The sequence below is a fragment of the Bos indicus genome, chromosome 17 (assembly GCF_029378745.1).
Source record: "Bos indicus isolate NIAB-ARS_2022 breed Sahiwal x Tharparkar chromosome 17, NIAB-ARS_B.indTharparkar_mat_pri_1.0, whole genome shotgun sequence".
NCBI classification, from domain to species: Eukaryota; Metazoa; Chordata; class Mammalia; order Artiodactyla; family Bovidae; genus Bos; species Bos indicus.
The window spans coordinates 65,127,116-65,141,374 of record NC_091776.1 but is presented as its reverse complement, the minus strand read 5'-3'; the positions used below and the strand labels follow the sequence as shown (position 1 = coordinate 65,141,374).

The 14,259-nt window shown below is 45.9% G+C and overlaps 1 protein-coding gene across 3 annotated transcripts in view; it reads right to left on the bottom strand.

Annotated features, from left to right (window-relative positions):
* SGSM1 (small G protein signaling modulator 1) overlaps positions 1-14,259 on the bottom strand; it is a 73,732-nt gene that overhangs the window by 5,598 nt on the left and 53,875 nt on the right. For all 3 annotated transcript variants that reach the window (XM_019977971.2, XM_070769743.1, XM_070769742.1), the window contains 6 exons: positions 13,351-13,419; positions 11,807-12,397; positions 7,886-8,010; positions 7,026-7,108; positions 2,865-2,974; positions 971-1,067 (listed from right to left, as the gene is read on the bottom strand). In XM_019977971.2, the coding sequence (XP_019833530.2) occupies positions 971-1,067; positions 2,865-2,974; positions 7,026-7,108; positions 7,886-8,010; positions 11,807-12,397; positions 13,351-13,419 (1,075 nt within the window). The remainder of the gene's footprint in view (positions 1-970; positions 1,068-2,864; positions 2,975-7,025; positions 7,109-7,885; positions 8,011-11,806; positions 12,398-13,350; positions 13,420-14,259) is intronic.

Here is a 14,259-nt window from a genome sequence, read left to right as displayed (position 1 = left end):
ATTCAATCCCTGTTTGGGGAACTAAGATCCCACAAGCCCTTGCACTGCAATGAAGAGCCTGTGCCCTGCGACAAAAGACCCCACGTGTCGCAGCTAAAACTCAAAACAGTCATATAAACAGATACATAAATAAATATTTTTTAAAAATAAAGGGCTGAAGAAATAATACATAGAAATGGCTCAGCACAGTGCCTGGCCCTTAATAAATACCTTTATGGGTTAGGGGACTCCCAGGTGGCTCAGTGATAAAGAATCAGTCTGCTAATGCAGGAGACTCAGGAGACCCGGGGTTGGATCTCTGGGTCAGGAAAACCCCCTAGAAGAGGAAATGGCACCCCACTCCAGTATTCTTGCTGGGAAAATCCCATGGACAGAGGAGCCTGGTGGGCTACAGTCCATGGGGTCGCAGAGAGTTGGACACGACTGGACAATTGCGCACATATGTATGCACAGAGGTTAGATATTATTACCAGCATTATCCCAAATTGGTATGGTAGCAATGCAGTGTGTCAGACATCATTTCTCAGTCACATGGGACAGATACTCTACGGGCTTCGGAGTTCTTGGCCTCTGATAGGCCGCTTAACAGAATGGTAGGGAACTGGGCTTGCACAGACAGACGGGGGCTCAGATCCCGGCTCTGCTATTGCTAGGTCTGAATTTAGTTCTTCTCAGCCTTAGTTTCCCCATCTGTAAAATGGGGATTGTGACACCACCTACTACAGTGTCTCTGCAAAATAAGGTAGGTAAACTGTAGTCAGAACTCAACAAATAGGTATTACTCTCTTCCAGTGGCTTTGTCCCAACACTTCCCAGCCTCACTGCTGTGGTATCTTTTCCCCCTGGGATTCTGCACAAGGTCCCAGTGGCTTTGTCCCAACACTTCCCAGCCTCACTGCTGTGGTATCTTTTCCTCCTGGGATTCTGCTACAAAGAGTCTGGGAACAAGGTCCTAGTGGGACGTGTGTACCTCGCTTGAAATCCAGCAGGAACCAGCGGTAGCAGAAGTAGAAATGAGTGTAGTCCCCATTCTGATGCATCAACTCGAAGAGCTCTGAGTCCAGGATCTGTCAGAGGAAGGAAAGAAAGGCATCAGCCTCCCAGGCAAAGGCTGGCCACAGGGGACATCCCCACACCAGACACCGCACAGCCCTTAACAACCGGGTGGAGTTTAAAAATGGCCAAAGAATTTGAAGTGGAAATCAATCTGATGCAACCTAACCCAGTCTTCCTCTAAAGAAGATATGCAAATAACCAATATGCACAGGAACCATGCTTACCATCATTAGTAATTAGGAAAATGCCACAACGAGCTACTATTTCATATCCACTAGGGTGGCTATAATAAAAATGACAGACAACAAAGGCCTGGGAGGACGGAGAGAAACTGGAACCCTCGTGTGTTGCTGGTGGGAATGTAAAATGGTGCAGCTGCAGCTTTACTCGTAGGTACATCCCCAATAAAAACGAAAACCTACGTCCACATAGAAACTTACATATGAATGTACACAACTGTGTTATTCATAATAGCCAAAAAGCGTAAACAACCCAAGTATCCATCAGAGGATGAATGGGGACACAGAATGTGGTCTATCCATGCGATGGAACATTCAGCAATGGAAGGAATGGCATATCGATACATGCTGCAACGCGGACGGACCTTGTGAACATCTCACTCAGTGAAAAAAGCCAGACACAAAAAGCCACATATTGTGTGACTCCATTTACGTGAAACATCCAGAATGGGTAAATCTACAGAGACAGAAAGTAGACTAGTGGCTGCCAGGAGCCGGGGAGAGGGATTGCTGTTAATGGTGGTGGTGTTTGTCATTGTTTAGTTGCTAAGTCATGTCTAACTCTTTGGCGATTCGATGGACTGCAGCCCGCCAGGCTTCTCTGTCTATGGGACTTCCCAGGCAAGAATACTGGACCGTGAAAGTCGCTCAGTCGTGTTCGACTCTTTGCAACCCCATGGACTATACAGTTCATGGGATTCTCCCGGCAAGAATACTGGAGTGGGTAGCCATTCCCTTCTCCAGGGGATCATTCCAACCCAGGGATCGAACCCAGGTCTCCCGCACTGCAGGCGGATTCTTTACCAGCTGATTTCCTTCTCCAGGAGATCTTCCTGACCCAGGGATCAAACCTGAGTCTCCTGTGTTGGTAGGTGGATTCTCTACCACTGAGTCACAGGGAAGCTCAGGGGATAGAGATTCTTTATCAGGGTGATGAAAGTGTTCTGAAATTAGATAGTGATGATGATGTCACACCTGTGACTATTCTAAAAACCAATGAATTAAACATTTTAAAAAGGCAAATTTTACAATATATGAATTTATCTTAATAAAGCTCTGCGTACATGTGTGTGTGTATGTGTGTGTGTGACAGAAAGAGAGAAGGAGAAATATACTCAAATATTTCTTTGTAGTCTGGAGGAGGAAATGGCAACCCACTCCAGTATTCTTGCCTGGGAAATCCCATGGATAGTGGAGCCTGGTGGGCTACAGTCCGAGGGGTCGCAAAGAGTCAGACACTACTTAGCGAAAAAACAACCACCACTTCTCTGCAGAAAAGGACCAATACAATCAAATGTCCCGTTAAGGGAAGGACCGTGTTTTGTTCATCACTGTAGCCACAGTGCCTGGGCCAAGTAAATGCTCAGTAAGAATGAGTCCAGTGGAGCTGACTTGAGCTATTGAGTCAACGTTAAGTTGAATTGAGTTTTTCAGTTTAACTCAACTGGGCTGAGTGAAGTAGGACTGAGTTACTGAGTTAATTTAAACTAGGAATGGCTATTAAGTTCGTTTGTGGTCCATTGGGTTGAGCTGGAATAAGTTATGTTATTGAGAAGCTCAAGGTCATACCTGGATTAGCGACCTCATGTTGGCAAAGTGTGTGTCCATGGCGCCCCCGTGGGGGAAGTTCTGATTCATCCTCTTCATGAGCTCGGTGAAGCAGCTGAAGGCGAGGGCCTCTGGGGAAAGAGTACAGGAGAAAGAGTCAACTCTGCCACCGCCCAAGGTCCCAAAGTGATGGTCCGAGGGTCTGAGCCAGTTCATTAAGTCCACAGCCAAATAAGAAACGTAAGGAAGTGGAGTATACGCATGCACACCATTTCAAGGGATGCTCTCCAATCTTTCACTACGTACCTCCCATCCGAGAGGTATTGAAATAGAGCATCCTTTCTTTTAGGAAAGAATGGTGACAGCAAATGCTCTGTTTTAAAGATCCCTATTTGCTCTAATAAAAAGTTGACGATATTTGGTCCCACGTCTTGAAAAAAATTCTGCGGGGCTCATGAAATTCTCATGTCTGAGAACCACTGTATTAAAATAACAATTGTCAATACTGGAAGGGTGTTTGCAGGTGTTATGCAAAGGCAGGGTCAAATAACTTTGGGAAATGCTAAGTAGAGAGTGACTATATATACGAAGGAAAAAAAAAGGCTCTGAGCATTTCTGTAATTTAAAAGATCTGTGTTGGGAATTCCCTGGCGGTCCAGTGGTTAGGACTCCACACTTTCACCACTGAGGGCATGGGTTCAGTCCCTGCTCCAGTGGTTAGGACTCCACACTTGTACTGATGAGGGTGTGGATTCAGTCCCTGGTTGGGGAACTGCTAAGATCCTGCAAGCTGCATGGCACAGCCGAAAAAAAAAATCCGTTTCATACTGTTCAACCCAGTGTTTAAAATAATTTGAAAACAGTACCTATTTTCTCTTAACACCAAGTAGCTTTAGAGAAAGTTATGAGAAGATTACCCAAGTCACCACAGAATCTTGTTCATTTTCTTTATTTTTCAGAACAGTTTAGATTTACAGAAAAATTGAGAAGAGTGTAGAGTTTCCATATACCTCACACCTAGTTCCCCCCATTACTAACATCTCCCATTAATATGTACATTTGTTACAACTAATGACCTGCTGATGATACATAATTAACTCAAGTCCATAGTTTTTTACCTTATGGCCTTTGCTGTTCCAAGAACTCATCTGAGAATTACATTATACACAGCTGTCATCTCTCCTCAGGCTCCTCTTGGCTACAGCTGTGACTCAGACCTTCCTTGGTGGTGGTGACCCTGATGGCTATGAAGAGTGCATGCCAGGTGTTCTCCGGGATGCCCCTCTATTGTCTGATGTTTTTCTCATGATAAGATCGGGGTTATGGGTTATGGTGAGAAAGACCATGTAGGTGAGGTGCCACTTGAGTCATATCACATCAAGGGTGTACAGTGCTGATGTGGCTGAGGACGGCGGACGGCCTTGGCCACCTGCTAGAGGCGGTGTTTTCAGGTCTCTCCACTGCAGAGCTTCTCTCTCACCTCCCACCCTCTTCCGCAGGGAACTTTCTGGAAAGCAGTCACTATGCTCAGCTCTAAGAGTTGGGAGTTATACTTCTCATTTTTAAACAGCTTTATGGAGGCTTGCACACCATAAAATTCACTCTTTTAAATGTACTGGATTGGCCAAAAAGTTTGCTTGGGTTTTTCTGTACAATGTTCTGTACGATGTTACAGAAAAATCTGGGCAAAATTCTTGACCAAGCCAATATAATTCAGTGGTTTTAGAATAGTCAGAGTTGCAAACCATCATCTCTATCTCATTTCAGGAACATTTTCACCACCCCCAAAAGACACTACATATCGGCAGTCATCACCTATTGCCCTCTCCTCACAGTGCCTGTCAAGCATGAGTCTATTTTCCATCTCTACAGATTGGCCCTTTCTGGAAGCAACCTGACCATGATGTTGCTAAAGTGCCCAGCTTCTCAAATGTTCCTGAAGCCAGTTTTCGTACCTTACTGGTTTCCTCATTACTACACGGAATAAAATCTTTGTTCACTTTATTTGTATGTGAGAGTCATGTAACCTTTTGAAAATTACATTTTATCGGTTCTGAAGGTCATCCACTGAGCTGTTTGAGGGGATTAATCCAGTGGAGACAAATTAAGTCCATTTGCCTGCACATCTTTTCTTGGTTTTTGAAGTGAATTTTGGGTGGCAACAGAGCTTTAACTTTTCTAACTCTCTAGTTCTTGTTTTTTCTATTGATATTATGTATTTGTTTTTATTTCTGGTTTGTATACCTTCAACAAATTAATCTGAATTGGCGATAGCAATGGTTGGGGATTTGCTTTTATGGTTAACTATCTGGTGAGTTCTGTTGGGTGTGTAATGAAAGTTTGTTCTCTGTTGGGTGAGAAAACAATTTCATGGTCTTTTTTCTATTTTGCTTTGTTTCCTTTTGGGGGGATCTGTTTGTCTCTTTGCAACCTCAGGTCAATTAAGAATCACATGCTCACTGGAAGAAAAATGACTCAATTTTTGTGTTTTGGGCTCACTACATTCAGCAACATTTTAAAGTTTTTGGTGTACAAATCTTGTACTTCTGTTAAATTTATTTATAAATATTTTACTCTTCTTGAGGCTACTGCAAATGGAATTGCTTTTCTGTTCTCATTTTTAGATTGTTCATTGCAATAGTATAGAAATATAATTGACTTCTGTATAAGTCCTATATCCTGCAACCTTGCTGAACTTATTAGTTCTAATACTTTTTTGACTCCTTAGGATTTTCTGTATGCAAGATCATGCCATCTTCAAATATAGATGGTTTTATTCCCTTTCCAATCTGGACGTCGCTATTCCTTTTTCCTCAGTAATTGTCCAGGATAGAGCCTTTTGTGGCAGAAGTGGAAATCTTTGTCATACTCTTGACCTTGGGTGAGAAGTATTCAGAATTTTGTTGACATTACTTTGTCAACAAAGATCCGTCTAGTCAAGGCTATGGTTTTTCCAGTGGTCATGTATGGATGTGAGAGTTGGACTATAAAGAAAGCTGAGCACCAAAGAATTGACGCTTTTGAACTGTGGTGTTGGAGAAGACTCTTGAGAGTCCCTTGGACTGCAAGGAGATCCAACCAGTCCGTTCTGAAGGAGATCAGTCCTGGGTGTTCATTGGAAGGACTGATGCTGAAGCTGAAACTCCAGTACTTTGGCCACCTGATGTGAAGAGCTGACTCATTTGAAAAGACCCTGATGCTGGGAAAGATTGAGGGCAGGAGGAGAAGGGGACAACAGAGGATGAGATGGTTGGATGGCATCACCAACTCAATGGACATGGGTTTGGGTGAACTCCAGAAGTTGGTGATGGACAGGGAGGCCTGGTGTGCTGCGGTTCATGGGGTCTCAAAGAGTTGGACACGACTGAGTGACTGAACTGAACTGATTCAGAATTTCATCCCTGAGTATTAGTTGTGGGTTTTTCAGAGATGTCTTTTATCACGTTGAGTAAGTTCTCTTTTGTTCTGAGTTTGCCGAATTTTTTTTTTTTTATGAAAGGCTGTTGAATTTTGTTTGATGACATGATCATGCGACCTTCATCCTTTATTCCATGAATGTAGTGAATTGTACTGATTGAATTTCATATATTGAGTCAGCCTTGCATTCCTGGGATAAATCCCATTTGATCACGATATATAATTCTTTTTATATCTTGATGGATTCAGTTTGTTAGTGTTTTCTTGAGGATTTTTACCTTGATTTCATAAAGGATATTGGTCTGTAATTTTCTTTTCTTGTGATGTCTTTGTCTGGTATTGCTATCTGGGTACCAGTAGGGCGTCATATAAGGACCTGCACCATAGGATGAGTTGAGAAGCGTTCCTTCCTCTTCTAAGTTTTAGAAGAGTTTATGAAGTACTGATATTCATTTTTCATAAAGTGTTTAGTAGAATTCACCAGTGAAGCCATCTGGGCCTGAGATTTCCTTTGTTTTCATTCATGTTTATATAACCAGTGGCTAGCAAAAGCTTGGATGGGTGTCAGGCACCTGGAAATAAGTGTTGGTCAATGTAGAATAAAAGAACTTTTTATTTCACTAAGACCTTGATGTGTTCACTGGACAGGTCTTCTGAACCCTACACTGACTCAGTTTATGGAGTCGCAGAGTGAGGTTAACCTTTCTTCTCTGTCATGAGAAGGAAGCCGGATCCCCGGTCCGGGGGCAGGGAGGGTACACTCACCATCATCCAGGATGACCAGCAGTGGGGCCAGGAGGTCACACATGCCCTGGACATAGCCAATCTCAATGTGCTGCCAGATGTAGCTGCAAGAGACACACAGGATGGCCAGCGATGGCACCCACAGTCTGCCTCTCCAAGCCACTCCTCCTTTCCTCTCACCCTGCTTTGGCCCCCATCTCTCACCTGGACCAACTCCCTCAACCTCTTGCCTGTACTCCCATCCTGTCTCATTCTCTTCAAGCAGCCTATGCCGTCACAAGGATGACCTTCTTAAAGCTCAGGAACCTTTACGGCTCTTCACTGCGTGACAAGGCAGTGTCCAAACTCCTTCACTGGGGGTGCCAGGCGTCTATTGCCTCCTCCCAATCCCCCTTCACAGTCTCACACAGCACTTCTCAGGACTTCTCCCTTCCCGCTGCACTGAGGCATTTACCTCTGTACAAACAAAGCACACCCTCATGTGCCTGTGTTTCTGCCTGAGCTGCTCCCTCTGCCTGGAATTCTCATCTGCCTCTTAATAATCGTAACTACTGTTCACTGAGCATTTACTGTATGCTCTGTCCACTCTATATGTATTTATCACTGAATTCTCAAACTAATCATATGAAAAAGCTACTATCATTATCACAGTTCACAAATAACGAGAATAAAGCACAGAGAATTAAGTGACATGCGCCAAGTCACACACCTCATAATGAACAGCAGAGAAAGGATTTGAATCCAGGGGGCCTCACTCCACTGCGTGTGCTCCCCGTCGCCCGCACCTGCGCCACCCATTACCCATCTCCGACAGACAGCCCCGCCCCCGCCCCAAAGGCCCCGCCCCCGGTCACCGACAGCCCGCCCCCCGCCCCGGCCACCTGCACATGATGTTCCGCAGCTTCTCCAGGTTGGCGGGTGTGAAGTACCAGTAGTTGCGGTCACACCTCTGCACGTCCTTCTCGATGCGGTGCAGGTTCACCGTGTACAGGTCCAGGAGCTCTGGCTGCGGGCCCCCAGGAGGGGAGGGAAAGAACAGTCACACCCCAGCTCCTCACAGGGGAGGAAAGAACAGTCACACCCCAGCTCCTCACAGGGGAGGAAAGAACTACTACACCCCAGCTCCTCACAGGGGAGGAAAGAACAGTCACACCCCAGCTCCTCACAGGGGAGGAAAGAACAGTCACACTCCAGCTCCTCACAGGGGAGGAAAGAACAGTCACACCCCAGCTCCTCACAGGGGAGGAAAGAACTACTACACCCCAGCTCCTCACAGGGGAGGAAAGAACAGTCACACCCCAGCTCCTCACAGGGGAGGAAAGAACAGTCACACCCCAGCTCCTCACAGGGGAGGAAAGAACAGTCACACTCCAGCTCCTCACAGGGGAGGAAAGAACAGTCACACTCCAGCTCCTCACAGGGGAGGGAAAGAACTGTTCCACCCCAGCTCCTCAGAGGGGCACTCTTCCACAGAGCCTCTCTCTCTCCTCCTCCTCCTCCTAGCCCTCTCCTGCCATCATTGAGAAAACTTCCTCTATCTGGACCAGTCAGATGTCTGACTTTATTTTTTGTTGATGTTGTTTCCTGAGAAGGCCTCTTTCATTTTGTCTGATGAAAATTCTCTTTAGTTTTTTCTCACAATTCTATGAGGTATATAGAATTATTATCCTCATTTTATATAAGAAGAAAGTAAGATCAAGATATATATATATATATGTATATGTATGTGTATATATAAATACACTACAATATACATGTAAGAAACCAATTAAACAAATGAAAACACTTCTAGGAAAAACAAAATTTTTGCAGGAAAATATCCAATTTAACATCCATTATATTGCTATAATGATATAAACAAAGATCAATCATTTAACTAAAATTATTGTGACTATAGTGGATGGATGGGGAGTGGGATGGTTTCACTTGTGTGGTGAGGGTGTTCAGGTAGGGAAGGAAAAAGACTGAAACCTCTTCTTCCATAATGGGGAGTCAACAGACAATATTTAAAACTGAAGAAAAACAAAAAAATATTAAGCAGTAGCAATACAGGTATATTATTTACAGACATGAGGGTAAACACCAGATAATTTGGGCAGAATAAGTCACTACTACTGCCTCAGGTGATGAAATTCCAGCTGAGCTATTTCAAATCCTGAAAGATGATGCTGTGAAAGTGCTGCACTCAATATGCCAGCAAATTTGGAAAACTCAGCAGTGGCCACAGGACTGGAAAAGGTCAGTTTTCATTCCAATCCCAAAGAAAGGCAATGCCAAAGAATGCTCAAACTGCCGCACAATTGTACTCATCTCACACGCTAGTAAAGTAATGCTCAAAACTCTCCAAGCCAGGCTTCAGCAGTAGTGAACTGTGAACTTCCAGATGTTCAAGCTGGTTTTAGAAAAGGCAGAGGAACCAGAGATCAAATTGCCAACATCCGCTGGACCATTGAAAAAGCAAGAGAGTTCCAGAAAAACATCTATTTCTGCTTTATTAACTATGTCAAAGCCTTTGACTGTGTGAATCACAATAAACTGTGGAAAATTCTGAAAGAGATGGGAATACCAGACCACCTGACCTGCCTCTTGAGAAATCTATATGCAGGTCAGAAAGCAACAGTTAGAACTGGACATGGAACAACAGACTGGTTCCAAATAGGAAAAGGAGTACGTCAAGGCTGTATATTGTCACCCCGCTTATTTAACTTATATGCAGAGTACATCATGAGAAATGCTGGGCTGGAAGAAGCACAAGCTGGAAGCAAGATTGCCAGGAGAAATATCAATAACCTCAGATATGCAGATGATACCACCGTTATGGCAGAAAGTGAAGAGGAACTAAAAAGCCTCTTGATGAAAGTGAAAGAGGAGAGTGAAAAAGTTGGCTTAAAGCTCAACATTCAGAAAACTAAGATCATGGCATCTGGTCCCATCACTTCATGGCAAATAGATGGGGAAACAGTGGAAACAGTGGCTGACTTTATTTTTCTGGGCTCCAAAATCACTGCAGATGGTGATTGTAGCCATGAAATTAAAAGAGGCTTACTCCTTGGAAGGAGAGTTATGACCAACCTAGCAGCATATTGAAAAGAAGAGACATTACTTTGTCAACAAAGGTCCATCTAGTCAAGGCTATGGTTTTTCCAGTGGTCATGTATAGATGTGAGAGTTGGACTATAAGGAAAGCTGAGCGCTGAAGAATTGATGCTTTTGAACTGTGGTGTTGGAGAAGACTCTTGAGAGTCCCTTGGACTGCAAGGAGATCCAACCAGTCCACCCTAAAGGAAACCAATCTTGAATATTCATTGGAAGGACTGATGCTGAAGCTGAAACTCCAATACTTTGGCCACCTGATGCAAAGAGCTGACTCATTTGAAAAGACCCTGATGCTGGGAAAGATTGAGGGCAGGAGGAGAAGGGGACAACAGAGGATGAGATGGTTGGATGGCATCACCAACTCGATGGACATGGGTTTGGGTGGACTCCGGGAGTTGGTGATGGACAGGGAGGCCTGGCGTGCTGCAGTTCATGGGGTCGCAAAGAGTAGGACATGACTGAGCAACTGAACTGAACTGAACTGAACTGCCTTGGGGAAAGGCAGAGTTGGGCCAGACAACTTTAGGTTTTTGGATCCAGCCTAGTCTGACTGACCCTTTGTGACAGAAATGACAAATTCTTTTTTTTTTTTTTTTTTTTAATTTTTTTGGAGCCGCAGGCGGAGGTGGCGCCGCCGCCGCCGCGGAGTCCTCCTTTGTTCCCGCAGCAGCCCCGAGCGTGGCCGGGACACGCCCGCCGGAGCTCGGGAAGTGGGGGGAGGGAAGCGGTGGGGGGATCAGCGGAGGAGGAGGGGGCGGAGGGAGCAGTACAGAAGGCCGCAGCGGCCAAGGCTGCTCGCTACGCTCGCCCGTCGTCGCCTCACACCTCCACCAGCCTCGAGTTTGGCTGACTCCGAGGACGAGCGGGGCACGCGCAGCTAAGCCCGGGGACCGCAAGGGCCCGCGAACGGCGCTGTCCGTCGCTTCGCCACCGTCGGGGAAGCTCTGCAGCTCCCAGGAACTAGGAGCCCCAAACGGTGATGCAGGCAGGTCCGCGCTCCGGCCGACTGACAAATTCTTTAAAAGAAAATGGATGCAGGGACTTCCCTAGTGATTCAATGGTTATAACTCCTCACTTCCACTGCATGGGGCATGAGTTTGGTCCCTGGTCAGGGAACTAAGATTGCCAAGCCATGCTGTGCGGCCAAAAAAATTAAAAAAAAGAAAGAAAGTGACTCAGTTGTGTTCTACTCTGCGACCCCATGGACTGTATAGCCCACCAGACTCCTCTGTCCATGGGATTGTCCAGGGAAGAATACTGAAGTGGGTAGCCATTCCCTTCTCCAGGGGATCTTCCCAATCCAGGGATTGAACCCAGGTCTCCTGCATTGCAGGCAGAGTCTTTACTGTCTGAGTCACCAGGGAAGGCCCCCCCAAAAAACAGGTACATGATCCTTGGCTCAGAAAACCTTTTCAGTTGACATTCTTTCCTCTGGGTTTTTATGGCAAGAAAGTAAAATATTTAAGAGATACTGGACATGAGTGTAAACCAAGATGTGCTCAAGCTGGGATTTGAACCCAGCACTGTTTGTGTGCAAAGCCTGTGTTCTTAAAGTATTAAATTACCTTCTCTTCCAAATGGGTTTCTGCAGTGAACCCCCCATGATGGGGAAAAGGCAATGAAACAGAAGTAGTTCTGGATAACAGAGGCTTGCCACCCTCCCATGGCTGCAGAAAATGGAGTGGAGGAGAATCCTGGTGACTTACGGAGTAGGTGACGCCGCTGGAAGAGACGGGGGATGCCTCGCTGTTGGCCGAGGTGGTCACGGCCAGAGAAGCAAGCGCGGGGAAGAGACTCTCCATCTCAGGCTCCTCTGACAGGTTGTCCTCACTGTCCACCTGGCTCTGCTTTTCTGCCTCGCTGCCCCTCCAGCCTTCCATCGCGGGGCCCTCCTTTTCCGGCAGAGCCACGTCCAGGCTGCTGGTGATGGACATGAACTCGTCCATGCTCTCATTGGCCAGGAGGTCGCTCTCCAGGCTGTCCTGCACGGCCAGCTCCTCACGAGTGGCCTCGTCCCGGGAGGTGGTGGCCTCACTGCTCTGCCCGTCATCCATGCTGCTGTCCCTGGGTCGAAGCACCAGCGGGGCAGTGCGCTGGGCGTCCATGACGCTGTCTTCCGTGCTCAGGCTGGGTTCTGAGTGTTCCGAGAGGCCAGAGGAGAAGTTGTGGGAGGAGGGATGGCCTGAGTCTGGGGAGCAGGTGCCGTTCACCAGGTTCCCGTTGGGGATCTTGGTCGGTTTCTCCTCCAGCCTGCCTTCTGCCTCCACCTGCTCCGCCTCATCCACAGACTCAAAGACCTGCAGACAAGGAGCACAAAGACAGATGAGTTAGGATGTCTGTCGTGGTGCTGCTTCCAGCACCAAGCTGAATAGCCACCCACAGGGCGTTGGTTCAGATATGGAACATGCATGCCGGGGAACACTACACAGTCAGTAAAAAGACGGAGGCAGAACAAGGTGGGACATATTCTCCCATTTGTAGAAAATTTTAAAGTGCTCCGTATGCAGCAACAGGCATAGAAAAATCCAGAAAGAAACAGGGAGCATTGCAGTTGGGTCTGAGGAAGAAAACCTTTCATCATACAAAAATCATGTGCACAAAATTTTTTTAAGTTAACTAATTAAAGGAACAGGCTTAAAAAATATCCATGTAGTTAACCATTATGGATCAATTTTCAAGAACACTTAGATGAATATGAAATATTATGGAAAAGTCTCCAGGATATATATCCAAGATTTATTTGTGGCTATTTGTGTCTTCAGGCCATATCCCATCAATGCAGACTGTATAAGATCATGTCACAAGGTCACTTGAAATATTTCTTTGGTGTGGTTATATCACCCACTTGATTTACTGTTAATTTCATGTGCTTCTGGTTTTAAAAAGATTTATTTTCAATTAAATTGCTTTCAGTCATGTTAAAAAACAAAACAAAACACTTTCCTAACTCCAAAGTCAAAACTAGAAAGCAAAGTATATTCAGAGAAGATGGCAATGTTATTTCTAGGGAGGGCATGTGGGGACCAGGGATGGGCAAAACCAAATTTAGTTTTCTCTGCAATATTTTTTTAATAGGCAGAAGAGATTCACGAATTACTTGTGTAGGCAAAACCTCAATTTTTAATGGAAGTATAAAAAGCTAAAACAGAGAAATCTTAAGTGACCTGGAGATGAGGGACTTCTGATCCCATTATTCTGGGCTGGAGGGAGGCGGATGGGTGGAGAGGGGGCGGGGCCTCTGGAAGGTCACCTGTGTGCTGCTGCTGGAGTCGCTCTGCAGGCGGATGTTCTGGCGGCCGGAACTGCAGCTCTGGGAGGACTGAGAGGAAAAGGGGGCAGGAAGGAGCTCAGGTGAGGCTGCATCTGGGCTCAGGGTCCCTGTGCTGAGCTCAGGATGGAGTGCTAGGCTGGGAGTCAGTAAGTGTGGTCTTATCTCTATTCCTGACATGAGCAAGCCTCTCTCAGGGTCTCAACTTCCCATCTGTCAAATGAAACTCGGTGGGCGGGCTCATCTCTCCTCCTTAGAGCCCCTTTGGAGGCTACACAAACCACAGGACCTCCACCTCCCACCTGCAACCAGAGAATGCCACTTTTAAACACTCTGCACTCGAGACTTCAAACTCAAAGGACTGGCTGTATTAATGCCCATTCTCTGCTCCTTTCCTGTATACATGCTTTTTGTCCTATATCTTCTAGTTTCTGTCTACTCTGAAGCTAAGCTAGGCCATGGGACCTGCTTCAGCCAATGGGATGTTAGCAAACTCAACAGGGCAGACACATAAAAAATGCTTGTGCATTTCTGCTTTTTCTCTTCAAGAGCTGCTTTCATTGTGAGAAGGTGGCCAGGCTAGTCTGCTGGAGGATGGACATGAGGGGCAGGGCTGAGTCATCCCAAACATGTGAGAACCCAACAAAGAACAACAAACCTTTCAACTGAGCTTCAGCTGACCCACAGACTCATGAGTGAAAAAGAAACAGTTATTGTTGGATGTCACTGGCTTTTGGGGGTTGTTTGTTACACAGTTTTAGCACGGCAATTGATGACTGATACGTCATTGGTGAAGGGAACTGATTTTCTTTTCACCTCCGGCTTTTGGCTGCTAAACTTGGGACTTCATCAGGACAGATATGTCTGACCTGTTTACTGGAGTATTCCTGA